The sequence below is a fragment of the Callospermophilus lateralis genome, chromosome 1 (genome assembly GCF_048772815.1).
Source record: "Callospermophilus lateralis isolate mCalLat2 chromosome 1, mCalLat2.hap1, whole genome shotgun sequence".
Classification (NCBI taxonomy): domain Eukaryota; kingdom Metazoa; phylum Chordata; class Mammalia; order Rodentia; family Sciuridae; genus Callospermophilus; species Callospermophilus lateralis.
In genome coordinates this window covers 14,565,226-14,586,649 of record NC_135305.1, presented here as the reverse complement: position 1 = coordinate 14,586,649, position 21,424 = coordinate 14,565,226, and the positions used below count along the sequence as shown (strand labels likewise).

General features: G+C 33.6%; 1 protein-coding gene and 1 pseudogene across 6 annotated transcripts in view; one reads left to right on the top strand and one right to left on the bottom strand.

Moving 5' to 3' along the window:
* The window catches only part of Braf (B-Raf proto-oncogene, serine/threonine kinase), a 184,900-nt gene that overhangs the window by 90,131 nt on the left and 73,345 nt on the right, over nt 1-21,424 (bottom strand). For all 6 annotated transcript variants that reach the window (XM_076832505.2, XM_076832524.2, XM_076832515.2 and 3 more), the window contains one exon: nt 8,283-8,546. In XM_076832505.2, coding sequence (XP_076688620.1) covers nt 8,283-8,546 — 264 coding nt within the window. The remainder of the gene's footprint in view (nt 1-8,282; nt 8,547-21,424) is intronic.
* Nucleotides 2,855-3,103, top strand: LOC143411707 (immediate early response 3-interacting protein 1 pseudogene; annotated as a pseudogene).

Genomic DNA, 21,424 nt, shown 5'->3' with positions numbered 1-21,424 from the left:
AAAACAAAGTGTTGGGAATGTAGCTCAGTGGTAGAGTACCTCTGGGCTCAATCTAGTACTATCATACTACAATCAATTAATCAACCAACCAATCAATCAATATGTTCTCCTACCAAATTATATCACCATTATTACACTTAAAATTAATTCCATAATAACACTTAATATTTAACTAGTACTCAAAGTTTCCTGTTTCAAGAATGCTTTTACAGTTCCTCCTCATCCTAATCCTACAGAATAATGCACTATATTTGGTTATGTTTCCTTAGCCCTTGTTTAGTGAGAAACAACCCCCAATCTTTTAATCCACCGTATTGTCATCAAAGAGTCCAGACCTATTGTTTTACAAGATATCCAGAGTTGATCTATTTGTTCCTAATGGCACTTAAAGTTTTCCTCAATATGCTGTGCTTCATAATTATAAAATGGAAGGTTCAGAAGCTTATTCATACCTAGCCAGAATACCTCAAAGAAGAAATTAACTCTGAGTTTTAAATTTCAAGACTGCCTACATTCTCTATTTGGTTTCTTCTTAGGAGTCTCTGTTGTTCTTAAGTCTTCTAATGTACTGATAGTAGATTGTTTCTTTGTATGTTTTATAACTTGGGATCTGAAGCTCTTCAGAAGGGTTTTATCTGTGATTTCCAAGGGAGGCTTTGCATTGCTTCTGCCCAGTGCCTCAGTGTTTCTATCACTCCAGGACCAGCTGTTACACTGACTTTCCTGAACAATGTAGGTAATATAATGTGTAGCTCATACTATGATAAGAGCAGGTCCACAGTTAACAAGTCACAGAGAAAACTTTTGTCTTTTTTTTTGGTACTGGGGAGTGAGTCCAGGGGCGTTCAACCACTGAGCCACATTCTCAGCCCTTTTTTGTATTGTTTAATTTAGAGATAGGGTCTCACTGAGTTGCTTAGGAACTCACTAAATTGCTGAAGCTGGCTTTGAACTCACAATCCTACTGCCCCAGCCTCCAGAGCCGCTGGGATTACAGGCATGTGCCACCACACCAGGCTGAAAACTTTCATCTTTATTTAGAATCATCAAAAAGACAGATAAGTTTCATTTATATATGCTGTTGAGAAGATTTCATCCTTTAACTGAAGGTAATGCCCTTCAAAGGCTCAGATTTACGTGAAAATTTGAGTTCCAACTATTATTGTTTATGACAACAATCCAAGGCCTGGTCTTGTGTCCCTTCACACCAACATATCCCTTTGTTTGAGAGAGTGACACTGACTTCACTCAAGACAATTAAAGCAGAGGCCAGCAGACTTCTTCCCAAAAGAACCAGTTTTGGAGGTCACATAATGGTATATACCTTCTCAACACTGCAGCTATATATAACACAAAAGCAGCCATAAAATGATATTTAAACAGGGTAGAAATATTATATTCTGATAATACATTTAGACACTGACATTTGAATTTCATGTATTATGAAATATTATTTTTCTTTTGAATTTTTTCTCCCCAAGCATTTAAGAACATAAAGTCCATTCTTATTTATAGGCTTTCCAAGAATAGATGGTGGGTTAGATTTAGTCTGAGGGCTACGCTTCATTGATACTGTAAAACATAAGTCACATATTTCTCTGGTTTTTCAGTTTCCTCTATTTTCACTCACAATAGGCTGTATAAAAATATACATTTAAATACATGTATTTTCATTCAGCATCTCTAGGTGTGAGAGAGATTCCTGGACATATAAAAATTTACACACAAGGGTCACACATCAGGAATTTCCTAAAATCCAAATAGGTATGATAATTTCCTACACTTTAATTTTTTCCATTCAGTACTATTTCTCAGCAAAACCTTCAAGTACAACTATTGTTTTAGTTTACTCTTTTGGGAGGCTTTCAGTGTACTAAAGAATATGGATAAACCATAATGTATATAATCATTTCCCTATCAATGGGCATTTCTATTTTTAATTATCTGTATCCTTTTATTATTATGAACAATGACTTAATAAACATCCTTATATAGATGTCCTTATATATATTGGTGCTTTTATTTCTGTGGACTAAATTCCTGATAATGAGCGTACTGGCTTGGGAGACAAAGTACTTGTGAATTTTGAGGGATTATCAAAGTGCTTTCCAATAATCTATAATCCTGCACATTTCCACCTACAGTGTAATGAATTATCTCTCTGCACCCCTAGCAATAAAAATGTAACTTTTGCTAGAAAGATAAAATGATCTCTTGGTACCTTTAATTTTCATTTCTCACACAACTGAGAAGATCTCAACAATTTTCATATACATTATTGTTTATCTGTATTTAAATTTCTATAAATTGCCTATTTATATCTTTTGCTATCTATATCTTTTCTGCAAGGTTGTGGTCTTTTTTTTTCTTTTCTTTTTCCCAATTTTAAAGCACTCTCTGTACAGGAAGACTATTTGCTTTTTGTTATTTGTTGTGGTCCAGGGGATTGAATCCTGGATCCTCTTATCACTAGTCTATACCCTTATCTCTTTTTATTTCTTATTTTGAGACAGGGTCTCACTATGTTGTCCAGGCTGTACTTGGACCGGTTACTCTCTTGCGTTGGCTTCCTGTGTAGCTGAGATTATAGCATGTGCCACTGAACCCAGTTAGTACAACATTAGGATTACCCTTGCTAATATCCTTTATAGTAAACCCGAAAATGTTTCCCTGAATTCTGTAAATTGCTCTAGTAAATATTCAAACCTGAGAAGGGAATTGTGGGAACCCTCAATTTATAGCCAGTAGATCAGAAATACAGGACCCAGTGGAGGTTGTGGTGGTGCCACATCCGCTATGTCCACTGTGTGGTGGGAGAGGGATCAGTTGGGCCTTAGAAAGGCTCCAGGCGACCATGGTCTTTACTCTGTGTACACTACTGAAGGCAGCCCTGCTGTGCATCAACCCCATCACCATACTGCATGAGGAGAGCTTCCTTAACAACACTGGCCGGGGAACAGAACAGGGAATTGGTGAATTTGGAGAGGAGCAAGGAATTAAATCTTAGCTAATGAAATTTATTTGATGTGTAAGAACTGTGATGTGAATGCCATTGATAATAGTAAAATCAGTTGCTGTCATATTGCTTTGAGTATTTGAGTGAGATCAATGGGGGTAAAGGAGACCCTGAAGAAGAGATGCCAGTGAAAGTTATTACTTCAGTCATTACTAGAAGATTTATTTCTTAGCAGGCTGAATTTGCACTTGACAAAATGTAAAGTTGACAATGAAGCCAGAATTTCTATTTATCTAATTTTTAAAAAATGTTGTTCTTTAAGTTTCATTACAGAAAGACAAGATCACCAGTGGTAGTAGCTCCAGGATTGAAATATACTTAATTACTGGGTATTAATAAGAGTTCGTGCTATGGAAAAGATTGTTAAAAGGATACAGGACTGTTGTTTCTGGGTTGTTTGTTTAAATATATTTTTTTTTAAATTCTCACTTCTCAGAGATGAATTTTTTCCCAAAGTTTTGAAGTTCCTTGTGACTTAGATGTGATGTGAGAGTGATTATCCCTCTAGATTAAAGGATTTTTAAAAAGTATTTATTACACATAAATGGTAAATGAGTAATTTGGATAAGGGGCTGGGATTGTGGCTCAGAGGCAGAGCACTTGCTTAGCAGGTGTGAGGCTCTAGGTTTGATTCTCAGCACCGCATATAAATAAATAAAATAAAGGTCCATTGACAACTAAAAATATTAAAACAAAAAAGTAATTTAGATAATTTTATTTTGAACTGTCTGATTAACTATTTGGTATATATTGTCTTAGATATTAAGCATTCAAATTTAAATATAGTATAAAGGACAATATTCATTGATTTCAGGGAAAATTCTAATTTTGTAAGTTGGTCACCTGATGATTATGGTTCTAAGGTTTTTTTTTTTTTAGTATTTATTATTAATTGGCCCAAATAATGAGACCAAACCAATATCTGCATATATTAAAATACATTATTCTTAATTTTTTATTCTGTCAATAGAGCATTCATGCTATTATGTTGTTTTTTATTTTTCATTTATGTCTTGGATCATTTCAGAGAGGTTGTTTGTTTGTCCCATAATAAAGTTTTTCATAGAAAGGTTAAAACTATGTAAATAGTTTTTGTGAAAATTATCAGTTATTTTGAAGGGGTAGAATGGCATCTTTGTTGATAGGAGAACTTTTATAAATAAAAGTTGAATTTTCAAATCAAAAAAAGAAAAAAGAAATACAGATCACAAAATGGAACTTGCATTGGCATCTTTAGTAGGGGCATTTGGGGATGGGGGTTGATGACAGGGGATTGAGCCAGAGGTATTTTATCACTGCACTACATCCTCAGCCTTTATTTTTGAGACAGGGTCTCACAAAGGTGCAGAAACTGGACTTAAGCTTGCTAACCTCCTCTGTCTCCTGTGTTGCTGGGATTACTGGTGTATGCCCCTTCACTTGGCTGAAGTGGGGCATCCTTGTGGGACTGAGCCTTTAACTTGTAAGGCCTCTGATAACTCCAGGTGTCAGAATTGAGTGAATTTTAAAGGATCCCACTTGAGACGAGAAGGACCAGGGAAATGGGCCAGGATGGAAAGAAGTTCAATTAGAAGCACCTAAACAGAGAATGGAGCAATTAATTCTGGTTCTTCTTTAGCATGGTAGGGTAACTGTAAGATAAAACAAACTGATGTATTTCAAAACTCTTCAGTACAAAATTCCCCCCACACAAAAGTGATTAATGCTTGAAAGAGATGGAAATGCTTGTTACCCTGATTTGATTATTACACACTGAATATGTATAGAATTGCCACATAATGCACCCCACAGAAATGTACAAATTATGTTCCAATAATTTTTTTTTTCCAAAAATTGTAAGGCAACCAAGTTGACATCTACAGAGAATTTGGGAATTGCTTAGTGGGAAGAAAACACCTAACACATCTGGTCACAGAAATGTTATTATGCTCAGAGTGGAGTAGGAAAAAGCAGTTTGTTTTTTTCTATTATACACAGATACGACTGAAGGGTATATAGGTGAGGGAAAGTCTGGAAACCTGAACACTTCAGCTGGAAACAGAGTATTCTTTAATTCCTGAGTGTATTAGCCTTTACTCTTTTCCTCACTGGATTTCTCTGAGGTTCATAGGCATATGATATTCAGTTCCGCTCATCTTTCTCATTCTAGCACACGTGCAGAAGTCTCCAGGCAGAAATTTAATTTTGTTTAGAAAATAATTTCAGAGTTTAATCAGCAGTAATTGTTATAAACCATTTTACTGCCTATATACTGAAAAGGAACTGATGGAACCTCCTTCCTGAATAACTCCAGGAGGCAGCCTTCCCTGATCTATGGCTATGTGCAGTGCAGGGCTATGCTAGGAACTCAACAGAGGTCTCAAAATATCTGATCAGTACCTTTAAAAAAATTATTCTTTTCAAAATTCAGACCTTCAATGTTTTCAGCTGGATCTAGTTCACTTTCGTTTTCTACAGGGCTCATAACTAATACACACTTTCAACATATTCATATTTAAATTACCTGCCTGATTCCAAAGACATGATTTTGTCCTACTACTAGGAAACTTTGAATTAATTACTATTCTAATAACTGCCCAACAGCAAATCCTCTTCTTGGTAATTGCTGACTAAGCTTTATGATTTATCAGAATTTGGCTTCTTCATGGATCCAGCTACTAGTATTTAGTTTGTTCTTCTATGTTGGCTTATTCATTCATCCAGTCATATATTTTCAATCTTTCAGGAATTCCTAAAACTGTCTAGTCCTCTGACAGAATTCTATCCTGTTTTGTTAATTTTATTTATTTATTTATTTTTTAACACATCTTTACTATCATTTAAATGGAATTTTTGGATAGAAAAAAATAGGCAAATGCTAAGTTTGCAATCTTAGACTACAAACCTTAATCCTTTTTTAAAAAATAACCCTATTTTGGTACTGGATTCCATTTACTGCTAATTGGTTCTGCTGCCTTAACTGTTTCTGAGTTAAGAAAAAGAGATAGAGGTATGTATTTTGACTGAGGAGTTGTGGTTGACTACTATACACAATTTTACTTAAAATGTGAATTATCCTGATTAAGATAATAGATGAAAGACCTTAGCACAAAACTTGGAATATGGTAAATGCTCAAATAGTAATTTTTGATATTAATTAAGAAGAGAGAAAAAAGGGAGAAGATTTAATTGGAGTTAAGAAAAGGGCCAAGGGAGAATGATAAAATCATGTCCCTAAATGAGTGTAAAGCACAGATCCATTTACTGACTATTCAAAAACTTTCTTAAAGTTCATGACGTGTAGTTTCTCTGAGGATGGAATACGAAAGTTAAGGTCTAAGTATCATGGATAAGTACCAGTAACTTATTTATTCTAAGGCTAGCTAGGATTATAAAGGTTAAGTCTAGTCAATTACCTAGTAGTTCTTCATTTATTATCATTTTACATTTTTGAAGAGTTTCAGTTGTATTTATTGCTTTTTTAAAAAAGAGGAAACCATAAGTTTTAATGGCAGTATTTTTAAATTTAAGGATTCTCTAAGATTTCCTCATAAAATATGAAGAGGCTACCTTACCTTAATCATTTAGTCTGAGAAATTTGAAAGGCAATCTTTAACAACTCCAATTTTATATAGTTTGCATCTACAAACTCACATAATTACTAAGTTTATCAGGCTTTGATGAAGAATACTATAGTGAGGAAAAGGGGAAAGCTTGGAACTCAAGAACATATTTTCCACTTTCTGCTCATGAGTACAGAAAATAAAGAATTAATTTAAGATAGGATGGTTTGTCATAAATTGTTATGTAACACAGACTGCTTCAAAGACAACAGAATTTCTATTCACAGATAGTTCACATATAATTTCATTTTATATTCCTTTTTTTCATTTTTTCTTACTGATATTTAAAAAATGATAGTGGAATGCATTACAATTCTTATTACACATATACAGCACAATTTTTCATATCTCTGGTTGTATATAAAGTATGTTGACACCAATTCGTATTTTCATACATGTACTTTGGATAATGATGTCTATCACATTCCACCATCCTTGCTAATCCCCTACCCCCCTCCCACTTTATATTCCCTTTTTTAAAAAACAGTTTTTAGTTGTCCATGGACCTTTATTTTATCTATTTATATGGAGTGCTGAGAACTGAATCCAGTACCTCACATATAATAGGCAAGTACTGTACCACTGAGCCAGAACCCCAGCCCCATATTCCCCTTTTTAAGGGGGCATCTGTGGAAAGGTACTTATAAGAAATTCTCCATCTAATTGTGTAAACATTTCAATTTCTTTCTAAATACTACAGTAGGAGAACTAATTTTTTTAAAATAAGTTGAGTAGTAAATCTGCACAATGAATAGTCGAAAGTCATTTTATGACAACCCACTCTTCTCTGTTTGTGGAAGAAAGGACAGAAAAAGTACACATGAATGCCTCCCTGATAATAACTTCTTTGGAAAGCTGTATTTCTTAGGTAAGCTCAAAATCTACAGGCTGGTTGCTGGAAACTCTGTTAATTTTTAGTTTGCTCTCAAGTGCAGGAATTCCTAAATTATGAGGCATAATACCTTACAACATTTTTTTAAAGAAAAAAAAATGAACAACACAGGAAAATACCAGTTGTACTTTTAATTTCTGAAAAAGAAAAACTATCTTGACTTCAACTAATTGGAAATTTTTAAAATTAGTGGTAAAAGTCAACCAAATGAATTAAAAATGTAGTGATGTTTGTACATACATTATTATTACATTTACTGACAATATTTGCTGCACTTGAGGATTACAGGTCATTCATAATAATTCTGCAGATTTCATTGCTTTAAATGTTACTTGTAAGGTATATAGTTCCAATGATGATACTAATAATAAATAATACAAAGTTATACAGATAAGAGGAAAATATCAAGGACACTGAAAACTCAACATTTGATAGTATCACAAAACAGAGATATCTCAAGGAGAAACAATCTTACCTGACAGACAATGAACAAGCTCAAGTCTTGAAATTCTGATTGTTAGAATCAGAACTGGTCCTTAGACTTAAGTGTTTTTCAAGTTTGGTAGACAGGTTTAAATGTCAAATCTGACAATATCATTTGTCCCTGTTAAGGAATATAGACTTTGGCACCAAATAATTATGCTTTTTCCATTCTTGTTTGAAACAAATGTTTCCATTTGCATAATCTCTGAATATAAAGTGATAACATATTAATTTTTAACAACTAGTCTGTCTGAAAAAGACAAAGAAAATGATAAAGAAAATGACTCACCACTGTCCTCTGTTTATTGGGCAGGAAGACTCTAACGATAGGTTTTTGTGGTGACTTGGGGTTGCTCCGTGACACATCTGTGGGGTTTTGAAAAACTGAAAGAGATGAAGGTAGCACTGAAAGGCTAGAAGAGGAAGAAGATGTAACGGTGTCCATTGATGCAGAGCTAGAAACAGAAAAATCAGTTCCATTCCCCAGGGATTCCAATAACTGTTGTTCTCTTTGTTGGAGGGCAGCTAGCTTGCTGATGTATTCTTCATAGGCCTATAAAATAAAGTAGACTCACATTGAATCTGGACTTTGCCTGACATAAACAAAAGAAAATACGAAATTTTAGTCTTTGACTAAAACCTTATAATCTAGCTAAAAGGGTTTTAAGTTAAGATACAAAGTAAATACTGAGAATACTGTAAATGAATACTTTCACTTTTAAATGGATAAACTTGTAGACACTACCACATTACACTGAGAAACCTGACCTATATATGTGATGTTTAGATGGTCCATGAATGTTAATTTAAAAAGTAAAGAATTTTCCTATTTTCTGGTCAAATAATAATTTACCTTCCAGACCACAAGTCTAGTATAATATAAAATATTGTACCACTCAAGAACAGCTATCTCCATTTCCATTAAATTTTATTTTCTAGAAAGTTATAGGTATATAAAAATCTCATTCGCTTTCTCTCTCTCATACACACTCACACTCATTCACATACTCTCTCACTTTAAGAACAGAAAAAGATGGGCTAGGGTTGTGGCTTAGTGGCGGAGTGCTTGCCTCACACATGTGAGGCACTGGGTTTGATCCCCAGTTCCACATAAAAACAAATAAACAAAAAATAAAGATATTGTGTCCATATATAAATAAAAAATATTAAAAAAAGAACAGAAAAAGACATTGAAGGATTAAGAGGGATTGTCAAAATACAAGATGGAGGTATATAAACAGATCTCATTGTTAGCACCAAAATCTCTTCAATAGGCTTAGAAGATGTGTAACAGCCTCCTTCTTCCTGAAAATACTTCACTTGTATTTTTCTATTTATGTATGTGTTTATGTATTTATTTATTTGCCATACTAGGAACTGAACCCAGGTATGCTTTACCACTGAACTACATCCCCATTCCTTTTCATTTCTTAAATTTTGAGTCAGGATTATAGGCCTTGAACTTGTGATTGCCCTGTATCAGCCTCCTAAATAGCTTGCATTAAAAACTCCATGGATCTCTGATTACCTCTTTTCCCACCAAACACTGCTTACAGAATAAGAACTGTATTTGAAAATGTGACTTACACCCCATAATCAAGAAATTCTGGGGCTGCTGCAATTGTATATCCTCAGGTTTTCATTTAACTAAGGCTATAAAGGACAACTGTTTACATAAGGTATCAAATTCTAAAGGAAGAGATGAAATTTAAAGTAAAGAGATGGAATAAATTGAATGCTGTATGTCCACAGTTATTATTTAAAGTAGTGGTAATTTTACTTTTAAGTATTATATATGAGAAATAAACAGAGAACACTCCAAATAAAGGGTGAAAATTAACGGGGGGGGGGGCTGCTTAGAAAGGTTGTCACTTGGAAGGAGGATATATACAGGGAGGAGACACCTATGTGCAAAAGATATTCTATAACAAGGTAGGGAGATGTGAAATTTTAAGATACAGAGGAAAAACTACACATTGGTAAAGCAGAACACCACACAGTATGTGGAACAGAATAAGGGATCAATGTGTTTGTAGAATTTAAACAAATAGGAAAACAATAAGACTAGAAAAATGATAAGAGTCCAGAGTGTGGAGAGTATATATATGGCATGCTATACAGTCTGAAATTTATTCTATAAGTAAAGGAAACGTACCAAAGGCAAAGGAGAATGAAAAAGAAATTTCTTTTCAGCACAGACTACAGCAGCAACCTGATATGTTATATCTCACCACATAATTTTGAAGGTAGGAAAAAAAATGGGGAGAGAAGACTAGTAAAATGAACTACTAAGGTAATAAGAGACTAGACTACATCAAAATACCCTTTCCTTTTTTAAAACTTGCTAATTGCCCTACTCTGAACCTAAACTATTTCAGAGAATATCAGGGCATTATAGACATCAATTCAAATTTGTATGAGCTATAACTCTGTTTAGCTTTCATTCCAACAGAAGGGTACCTTTCTCATTTAATGATTTTCGCAATTCATTTATTGAGTCTCTAATTATTCAATAAATATATATTTAGTGCATATGTGCCTGGCATTGTTCAGGGTTTAGACTACAAAAATAAATAAGACAGACAAAACTTATACCCTTTGAAGATTACATACACACAAGTGAGAGATAACAGCTTCCTCCCAATACACATAAATATTCTTATTTCCTATCATCTGGGCCAGTACATTTACTACACAAGATTGAGCTTAGGAAAGGTAATGAACTTGTGAAAACATTTTTCAAAATGTTATTTCCCTTATCAAAATGTTAACTTTAATTTTTGAAAATATATGGATTCCTCCATTATGGATTACAAATTATCATTTCACCACATTTATCAATATCCCCTCCTCTTAAGTATGAAACGTACGTACTCCACCTCTCTTCATCCTTGAAGCTGCTATTCACCAAGGCACCTGGGTCTTTTTTTTTTTTTTTTTAATTGGCTGTTCAAAACATTACAAAGCTCTTGACATATCATATTTCATACATTTGATTCAAGTGGGTTATGAACTCCCATTTTTACCCGGTGCACCTGGGTCTTTTTAACTCATTATCCTGCCTTAGAGTTACCTAAATCTTATCTCTAAAGGCATTTATTTCTATTCTGTCTTCAAGACCCAGAGACACTCAAACCACAGTATTTACAAAAGAAATCCAAATGATGACATGATCTCAATTTGAAGCTGTTCACGACCTTAGATGCACACACATATACTTTCTTCAATTTACAACTTACGACCACATTGATCTGTTCAGGTCAATATTAATCCCTCAAGCCATTTCTCATATTTGGGCAACTGCTGTCTTCCTTCCCTTTCTCTGTGGCTCATCATTTTAATAATGTCATTGTAATATCTTGGTTCTCTAGCTAGAAAGTTACCAAATAACAATTTTGGGAAAATCCCACCATTTGATTATTCCATTTTTCTCTCAAGTTACTACATACTTGCTGGAGAAAAGAATTTGTTCTAGAATAGTTTCCATTATCAATTCATGGAACTTAAGACTCATATGGTCCTTCACCCTACTGCCTGAAATTTTTTACTTGTTTTTAATAACATCATATTTTTAAAAATCACATTTATTTTAACCTTCTCTATTTTTCTCTGGATCCCAACCTCATCCTCCAACCTTTAATACTTTCTGTGTTTTTTTTTTTTTTTTTGTGGTGCTGGGGATTGAACATTCTACCAACTGAGCTATTCCCCCAGACCCCTTTAATTCATTCTGAAAACAACATTATCTTCAACTTAACCACTTGAAGATTAAAGTCATCAAATGAAAGCTTCCTCTACTTTTTGTCTAAACAATTCAAGTCCTTCCCCATCCTTCTTCTACTCTACTCAAGGGCCTCAACTAAGATGGCCTTGGACCATCATCATCTTTACCATTTTCTCTGATATTTTCTAAGTTTCCCACTGTTTTCTAACTACAAATATGAGCAAGTCAGTTCCACGTAAGTATATATTTCAGTGACTACTAATTCATTTGGTTTTTAAAATGTTGCAGATACCAGACACTTCTTCAGAATGCAACTTTTCAATGCTTTCTAATCAAACCCTAATTAAGATAAAAGTCAGAGAAAAGAAAAAGATAAAAGCCAGAAGAGCTATTCTTTCCTTTACCTCCTTTAGAGTATTAATCATACTCTTCTTTATATGGCTGATTTTTCTTATTGCTGAAATAATTTTTGGATGGTTAAATGAGATGACAAATAAAATGAAGATTATTAGACTACCACAAAGCAAAAATCCAATAAATGCTGTTGTTAGTAAAAATCAGTAGCAGTGAAAAAAGTACCAGTAGTTCTTGTGAAGAATTACTAGAGTATGTGGCCGAGTTCTTGACATATTCTTCAAAACTATAAGTTAGTTGAGGGTACAGATGGCATCTAATTTTTTTTAATACTTATTTTTTAGTTTTAGGTGGACACAATAACTATATTATTTTTATGTGGTGCTTAGAACCCAGTGCCTCACGCATACTAGGCAAGTGCTCTATCACTTGAGCCACAACCCTGGCCCCAGATGGCATCTAATTTATTATAATGCAAAAAAAGCATCATTAAGATGACAACAATCCCCAAGTTGATCTACAGATTCAATGCAATCTTTATCAAATCCCAGTTTTCATGTTTTTAAAGAACTCAGAATATATCATGACAATCTTTAAAAGGAATGAATTTGGAGAACTCATACTATTTCTAAATCTACTAAAAGCTACAATAATCAAGGCAGTGTAATATTGGAATAAGCATACTCATATAGAACAACAAAACAAAACTGAGGGTCCTAAGGTCAACTGATTTTCATCAATGGTGCCAAGATAATTTGATAGAGGAAAAAAATGGTCTTTTCAAAAAATGGTACAACTGGATAGCCACTTGTAGAAGAATAAAGTTAAACTACTACCTAACATCACATTACAATTTAACTCAATTTGGGTGTGGTAGTGTACACCTGTAATTCCAGAGGCTTGGGAGACTGAGGCAGAAGGATTCCATGTTGGAGGTCAGCCTCAGCAACCTAGCAAGACACTCAGCAAATTAGTGAAATCCTGTCTCAAAGTAAAAACTGAAAAGGACTAGGAATATAGCTCAGTGGTAAAGCACCCCTGTGCTCAATCTCTAGTATCAAAAACATTAAATCAAAACGGAGCAGATACCTAAAAAGTACAAGAACTAAAACCATAAAACTCCTACAAGAAAATGTAGGAGTAAATCATCCTGACCATGAATTAGGTAGGTAATAGTTTCATATATATGACACCCCAAAAAGTACAGCAACCAAAAAAAAAAAAAAAAAGGAAGAGAAAAGAATAAACCTGACTCCAATCAAAAGTAAAACTTTTATGCTTCAAATATTTGACAGTTAAAAGAAACACCTCATAGAATGGGAGAAAATATCACAAATCTTATTGGATAAGGGCCTACTATCAAGAATATATAAAGAATATATTATAACTGAAGAATAAAATATAATACACCTGATTTGAAAATGGGTAAAGATCCAGGTCTGATGGTGCATGCTTGTAATGCCAGCAACTTAAGAAGCTGAGGCAGGAGAATTTCAAGTTCGAGGGCAGCCTTAGCAATTTAATAAGGCCCTAAAAAACTTAGTGAGATCCTGTTTCAAAATAAAAAACATTAAAACAAGGACTGGGATGTGGTTCAAGAGTCCCCTGGGGGGCTGGGGTTGTGGCTCAGTGGTAGAATGCTCGCCTAACACATGTGAGGTGCTGGGTTCAATCCTCAACACCACATAAAAATAAACAAATAAAATAAGGTAGTGTGTCCATTTACAACTAATTATATATATATATATTCATTCCCCTGGGTTCAATCCCCATTACCAGTAAATAAATAAACAAACTAATAAATAAAAATAAAATGGGTCAAGGATTTGAATAGACATTTCTCCAAAGAAGATATACAAATGGCTAACATATGAAAAGATGTTCAACATCATTAGTCATTTGGGAACTGCAAACCAAAATCAAACTGAGATACCAATACATTCTTACTAGAATAGTTATAATGAAAACAAACAGAAAATAACAAGGGTTGGTGAGGATGTGACAAAACTGTAACTTTCAAATATTGGTGGTAGGAATGTAAAATAGTGCAAAGGCTTGGGAAAACTGGCAATTCCTTGAAACTTAAAGAGTTACCATAGCACCCAGCAATTTTAATCCTAGGTATACAACCAAAAGAAATGAAAAACCTATGCCTTCACAAAACCCGTACATGAAAGCTCTCAGTAGAATTATTAATAATAACCAAAAAGTATAAACAGCCCAAGTGTTCATCAATTGAAAAATGGATACAGAAAGTATTTTATTCATATAACGGAACATTATTTAGCCATCAAATGAAATGAAATACTAATATCTACTACAAGATGGATAAACACTGCAAACATTATGTTAAGCATCCAGTTACAAAAGGCCACGTAGTGTATATGATTCCACTTATTAAAATGTATATAGAGACAAATCCATAGGAACAAATAGTAGATCATATTAGCTTCTAAGGGCTGAAGGGAATGAACACTAATGGATTAAGAATTTCATTCTAAGGGTGATAAAGGTATTTTGGAGTTAGTAATGATGATGTACAACTTCTTATGAGTATATGAAAAACCACCGAATCATGTATTTTAAGAAAATTAATCTTACGAGAATTATTTTTCAATTAAGATTGGAGGGAAAAAATTCAAAGATCTATTCAATTTTAATGTAATGGGAAAAACAATGAAATAATTTTTTTTAACGATTTAGCTAGTTAAATTTGTTCTTAGTAAACTTAATTTCATAACATATGATGAATCTTACAAACTGCCCCCAAACATATGCAATGGACTCCTCTGTATTTTAGAGGAAGCACCTAGTTTCTAGTATTCCTTTTATTGCAAAAACTGATGAAATGCCTGTGCACCGTCCTTCAGACTTATGATCAGAAAAGATGTCAAGCATCAGAATGATATGGTGATTGAGAGCACAGATTCTGAAATCAGAATGTCTGGCTTCAAACACTGGCTATTTCATTTATTAGTTGTATAACCATGGCCATATTATTATTAAACCTATCTGCGTCTGAGTTTCTTCATCTATAAAACAAAAATAAGAATAGTAGGAACAACTCAAAGTGTGGGTTGAAAATTACATAAGTTACTGTATGCTTAGAAAAGGCCTGGTGCATATACCAAGGACTTGATAAATATTAGGGACTATTATTGTCATCAGCTGGCAGGGGACCCTAGACATACAAACATACATTTTGAGTTAACTGGAACTCAAGTGTTATAACTAGATATGCAGGGTGATTTCAGAAGTACCACTAATCTGAAGAAAAATTGTCAATACTGGAAAAATTGATTCTAGTTTCTCATTTCAGGAAATGTTAATAAGTACAGTTAATAGGTCTAGGGCTGAGAGTGACCTAACTCTTGTCAATAAGATATAAAGGGAAGACTTACAGGGAATTTTGGAGAAAGAGTTTCCTCTTGGCAAGAACTCAGTATACAACATAATCTCTATTTGCTGCTTTTTCTTTGAGGAGTTTTCTGAGGGAGAGAGACTCAAATCTACTGTAGCTTTGACCAAAACAACAACAACAACAACAACAACAACAACAACAAAAAAAAAAAACAGAAAAAAAAAAAAACCCAAACCAAACCAAACAAACAAAAGGACTATAGAGATACAATCCAGTACTAACAACTTTGAATATCAATCTTATGATAATTTACCTCTATGCTTCTTGTTAAGGGAAAATAAAACCTATTTGTTTTCTCAAACTGTTTTTGGAGTTTTCTATTTCTCATAATTAAAAGTACTGATAATTTGTACAGATCTAAATACATTCTTTAATTTTCTGGTCTTTCATTTAACATTTCCATCTGTTTTTATTCTGTTTCTGAAATATGTATCTTTCAACAATTATTTATCTGTACACATACACACAAGTCTGTGTGTATAAATATATGTTATATATTTTTTTTCTGTATAGTAATTTTAGTTTACAAGAGTTCTGCTACTTTAGTAGCTCTGATGTTAAGTATAGTTAAGTATAGTTATTTACAAATTTTCTTCTAATGTCTGAGTTCCTACCACCGTATTTGCAGTTGTCTTTCTGGCTAAAAGTATTTTTCTTAAATATATGGTTATTCTTTGCTGTCCATTCATAATTTAAAAACTCTTAAAATGCCAATCCTAAGCAAATAAACCTATAGATTCAATGCAATCTCTACCAAAATTCTGATGACGTGTTTATAGAAATTAAAAAACAAAACAAAATCCTTTCTGAAATTCATCTGAAATTTCAAGGGACCTGGAATAGCCAAAACATCTTGAAAAAGAACAATGCTAGAGGACTCACACTTCTGATTTCAAAACTTTTACTACAAAGTTAGAGATCAAACAATCACAGACACACCAACAGAATAGAGAGCCCAGAAACAGACTCTCTCATATATGGCCAAATTATGTTTGACAAGAGTGCCAAGACTATTCAACTGGAAAAGAATACCATTCTTGACAAATTATGTTGGGAAATTGGGTAGCCATATAAGAAAGAATGAAGCTGGACCTTTACCTTACCCTGTATACAAAAATCAACTCAAAATCGATCAAAGATCAAAACATAAGAGCTAAAATGATAAAACTCTTAGGGGAAAACATAAAAGACATTGGATTTGATATTACTTCTTAAGTATCACTGTGCCTCTAAAGGAACAGGCTACAAAAGGAAAACTAGTTAAGATGGCCTTTATCAAAAGTAAAATAGCTTCTGTGTATCAAAGGATATTATTAACAGAGTGAAAAAGAAAACCACAGAATGGGAGAAATATCTATGAATCATTTATCTGATAAAGACTGATATCCACAATGTTTAAAAAAAACTGTTTTGTTAACACAATAACCAATACCCAAACAACACAATTAAAAATGGCAAAAGGCTTAAATACACATTTCCTTAAAGAAGACATACAAATGGCCAATAAGAACATGAAAGGATGGGCTGGGGATATAGCTCAGTTGTTGCATTCTCTTAGATCATAATGGAATGAAATTAGAAATCAGTGAGAAAATTAAAAAAAAGCTACTCTAACATCTGGAGACTAAATAATATGCTATTGAATGACACCAATGGATAGAAGAAGAAATCATGGATGAAATTTAAAACTACTTAGATGGATGAAAACAGCAATATAACACATCAAAATCTCTGGGACACTATGAAGGCAATGCTAAGAGAAAAGTTTATCGCATTGAGCTCATCCATTAAAGGAGTAGAAAGTCAACAAATAAATAACCTAACATTACATTTCAAAGGCTCAGAAAAAGAAGAACAAATCAACACCAAAATAGTAGAACATAGGAAATCATTAAAATTAGAGTTGAAATCAATGAATTTGAAACAAAAGAAACAATCCCAAAACATCAACAAAACAAAAAATTGGTTCTTTGGGGGGGGGGGGGAGTAAAACTGATAAACCCTTAGCCAAGTTAACAAAGAGACAGAAAACTCAAATAAAATTCATGATGAAAAGGAATGGACACTATTGAAATACAGACGATAATCAGAACTATTTTGAAAATTCATACTCTAATAGATAATTTTGAAGACATCAACAAATTTTTAGAGACATATGACCTTCCAAAACTGAAACGGCACACAGAAAATTTAAACAGATCAATTTCAAGCAATGAAACTGAAGATGACATCAAAAGCCTACCAAGAAAAGCCAGAGGGATTCTCAGCAGAGTTCTACCATAACATTCAAAGAAGAACCAACACCAATCTTCCTCAAATTATCCCAAGAAATAGAAAAGGAGGGAACCCTTCCAAACTCATTCTATGAAGCCAATATCACCTTGATACCAAAACCAGACAAAGACACATCAAAGACAGAAAACCTCAGACCAATATCCCTGATGAACATAGATGCAAAAATACTGGCAAATTAGAATGCAAAAACATATTAAAAAGATAGTGCATCATGATCGAGTAGGGTTCATCCCAGGAATGCAAAGCTGGTTTAACATTAGGAAGTCAATAGTCATTTATCACATCAACAGACTTAAAGTCAAAAATTACCTGATTATGTCAAAAGATGCAGAAAAAGCATTTGACAAAACATAGCATCCATTCAAAACACTAAAAAAACTACAAATAGTAGGAACATACCTCAACATTATAAAAGCTACACATGCTAAACCTAAGGCCAACATCATTCTAAACAGAGAAAAATTGAAAGCATTCCTTCTAAAAACAGGAATAAGAAAAAAATACTCTCTTATCACCACTTCTATTCAACATAGTTCTGGAAACTTCTAGCCAGAGCAATTGACAAAAGAGATACATATAAAGGGATACAAATAGGAAAAGAGGAATTCAAACTACCCCTATTTGCTGACAACATGATTCTATATTTAGAAGATCCTAAAAACTCCACCAGAAAACTTAACTCATAAGTGAATTTAACAAAGTAGCAGGATATAACATTTACCCTGTAAATCAATTGTGATCTATACATTGGTTGGTTATAAATCAACTGAAAGAGAAATCAGAAAAACTATCCCAGTTACAAAAGCTTCAAAGAAAATAAAATATGTGGGAATCAATCTAACAAAAGACGTGAAAGACCTCTACAAGGAAAACTACAGAAAGAAATTGGAAAAGATACTAGAAGATGAAAAGATCTTCCACGTTCTTGGATAAGCAGAATAAATATAGTCAAAATGGTCATACTACCAAAAGCACTATACAGATTTAATGCAATTCCTGCTAAGGTTCCAATGAAGTTCTTCATAGAAATAGAAAAAGCAGTCATGAAATTCATTTGGAAAAATAAGAGGCCGGGGGACTGGGGTTATAGCTCAGTGGTAGATCACTTGCCTTGCATGCATGACGCACTGGGTTTGAATCATAGCACCACATAAAAATAAATAAAGATATTGTATTCAACAACAACCAAAAAAAAAAATTAAAAAAAGAGGGGGCTGGTAGAGTACTCGCTTAGCATGCACAAGGCACTGGGTTCGATCCTCAGCACCACATAAATGTAAAATAAAGATATTGTGTCCACCTAAAACTAAAAAATAATAAAAAAAGAGGCCAGAATAGCCAAAGTAATCCTCAGCAAGAAAAGTAATGCAGGAGGCATCACAATACCAGACCTTAAGTTATACTAAATAACTGTAGTATCAAAAACTGTGTACTGTTGGCACCAAAACAGACATGAAGACCAATGGTACAGAATAGAAAACACAGAGACAAACCCACATAAATACAGTTACCCCATCCTAGACAAGACACCATTAACATACATTGGAGAAAAGACAGCCTCTTCAACAAATGGTGCTGGGAAAACTGGAAATCCATATGTAACCCAATTAAATTAGGACCCTATCTTTCACCCCACCCAAAACTTATCTTTAAGTGAATCAAGAACCTAGGCATGAGACCAGAGACCCACCTACTAGAAGAAAAAGTAGGTCCAAATCTCCATGATGTCGACCTAGGAACTGAATTCCTCAAAAAGACTCTGAAAGTGCAAGAAATAAAATCAAGGATCAATAAATGAGATTGTATCAAACTAAAAAGCTTCTTCACAGCAAAGCAAACAATCAAGAACATGAAGAGAGAGCCTACAGACTGGGAGAAAATATTTACCTCCTGCACTTCAGATAGAATATTCATCTCTGGGATGTATAAAGAACTCAAAAAAGACTCAACACCAAAAAACCACAAATAATCCAATCAATAAATGGGCAAAGAAACTGAACTGACACTTCATAGAAGACATATGAATGGCCAACAAATATATGAAAAAATGTTTAACATCATTAGTAATTAGAGAAATCCAAATTAAAATTGCATCAAGATTTCACCTCACTCCAGTCAGAATGGCAATTGTTGAGAATATAAGGAACAGTAAATGTTGGCGAGGATGTGGGGAAAAAGGTATATTCACACATTGCTGGTGGGACTGCAAATTGGTGCAGCCCCACCAATTTGGAAAGCAGTACTGAGATTCCTCAGAAAACCTGGAATGAAACCACCATTTGATCCGTTATCCTACTTCTCAGCAATTACCCAAAGGACTTAAAATCAGCATACTATAGTGACGCGGACATCAATGTTCATAGCAGCTAAATTTCACAATAGCTAAGCTACGGAACCGAGTGTCCTTCAACAGAAGAATAGATAAAGAAAATGTGATACATGTACACAATAGAATATTACTTAGCCATAAGGAAGAATGAAATTATGGCATTTGCTGGCAAATGGATGGAATTGGAGACTATCATGCTAAGTGAAATAAACCCCAAAACCCAAAGGGTCAATTTTCTCTCTGATATGCAGATGGAGAAGGGATGGGAATGGGGAAAGACAGGAGAATGAATTGAACATATAACTTTCCTATGTTCACTATGAATACAAGATCAGTGTAACTCCACATCATGTACAACCAAAAGAATGGGAATTTATATTTCATGTATATATGATATCTCAAAATACATTCTACTGTCATGTATAACTAAAAAGAACGAATAAAAACATAAAAAAACAAGGTAAGGCAGTGCAAGCACTATGTAAAAAGGTATGATAATTTCTTAAAAAAACTTAAATTATCATATAACCCTGCAATTCTATTTCTTGATATATTTCCAAAACAACTAAAAAGCATTCAGTTATTTTTATACCCATGTTCACAGCAGCATTCTTCATAACAACAAAAGCAACCCAAGTGTCCACTGACAAATGAATGGCTAAACAAAATGTGGCGCGCACACACACACACACAATGGAATATTATTGAGACTTCAAAAGGAAGGGAATTTTTAAGCATGCATTATTCATGTTGCAGCAGGGATAAATCATGAAGACATTATGCTAAGTGAAACAAGCCAGTCACAAAAGGACAAATATTGTATGATTTCACCATAGTATTAAAATTCATATAAACAGGAGAATGTTGGTTGCTACAGACTGGGAGGAGAGAAAATAGGGAGTTAGTGGTTAATGGATAAAAAGTTTCAGTTTGGGGGCTGGGGCTGGGGCTCAGTGGTAGAGCGCTCACCTAGCATGCGTGAGGCCCTGGGTTAGATCCTCAGCACCACATAAAAATAAACAAATGAAGTAAAGATATAAAAATAAATATTTAAAAAAGTTTCAGTTTGGTATGATAAAGATCTTCTACAGAATTTAGTCATTATTTCTGCATGCGCTGTCATCCAAAAATGCTGTATATTATTTCTTCTTTTTCACATGTATTGATGGTCCTTTTTTTTTTGCATCCTATATATATATATATATATATATATATATATATATATATATATATATATATATAATTAAGTCTTATTTTTTTTAATTTTTTTAAGTTGTTGATGGACCTTTATTTTATTTATTTGTATGT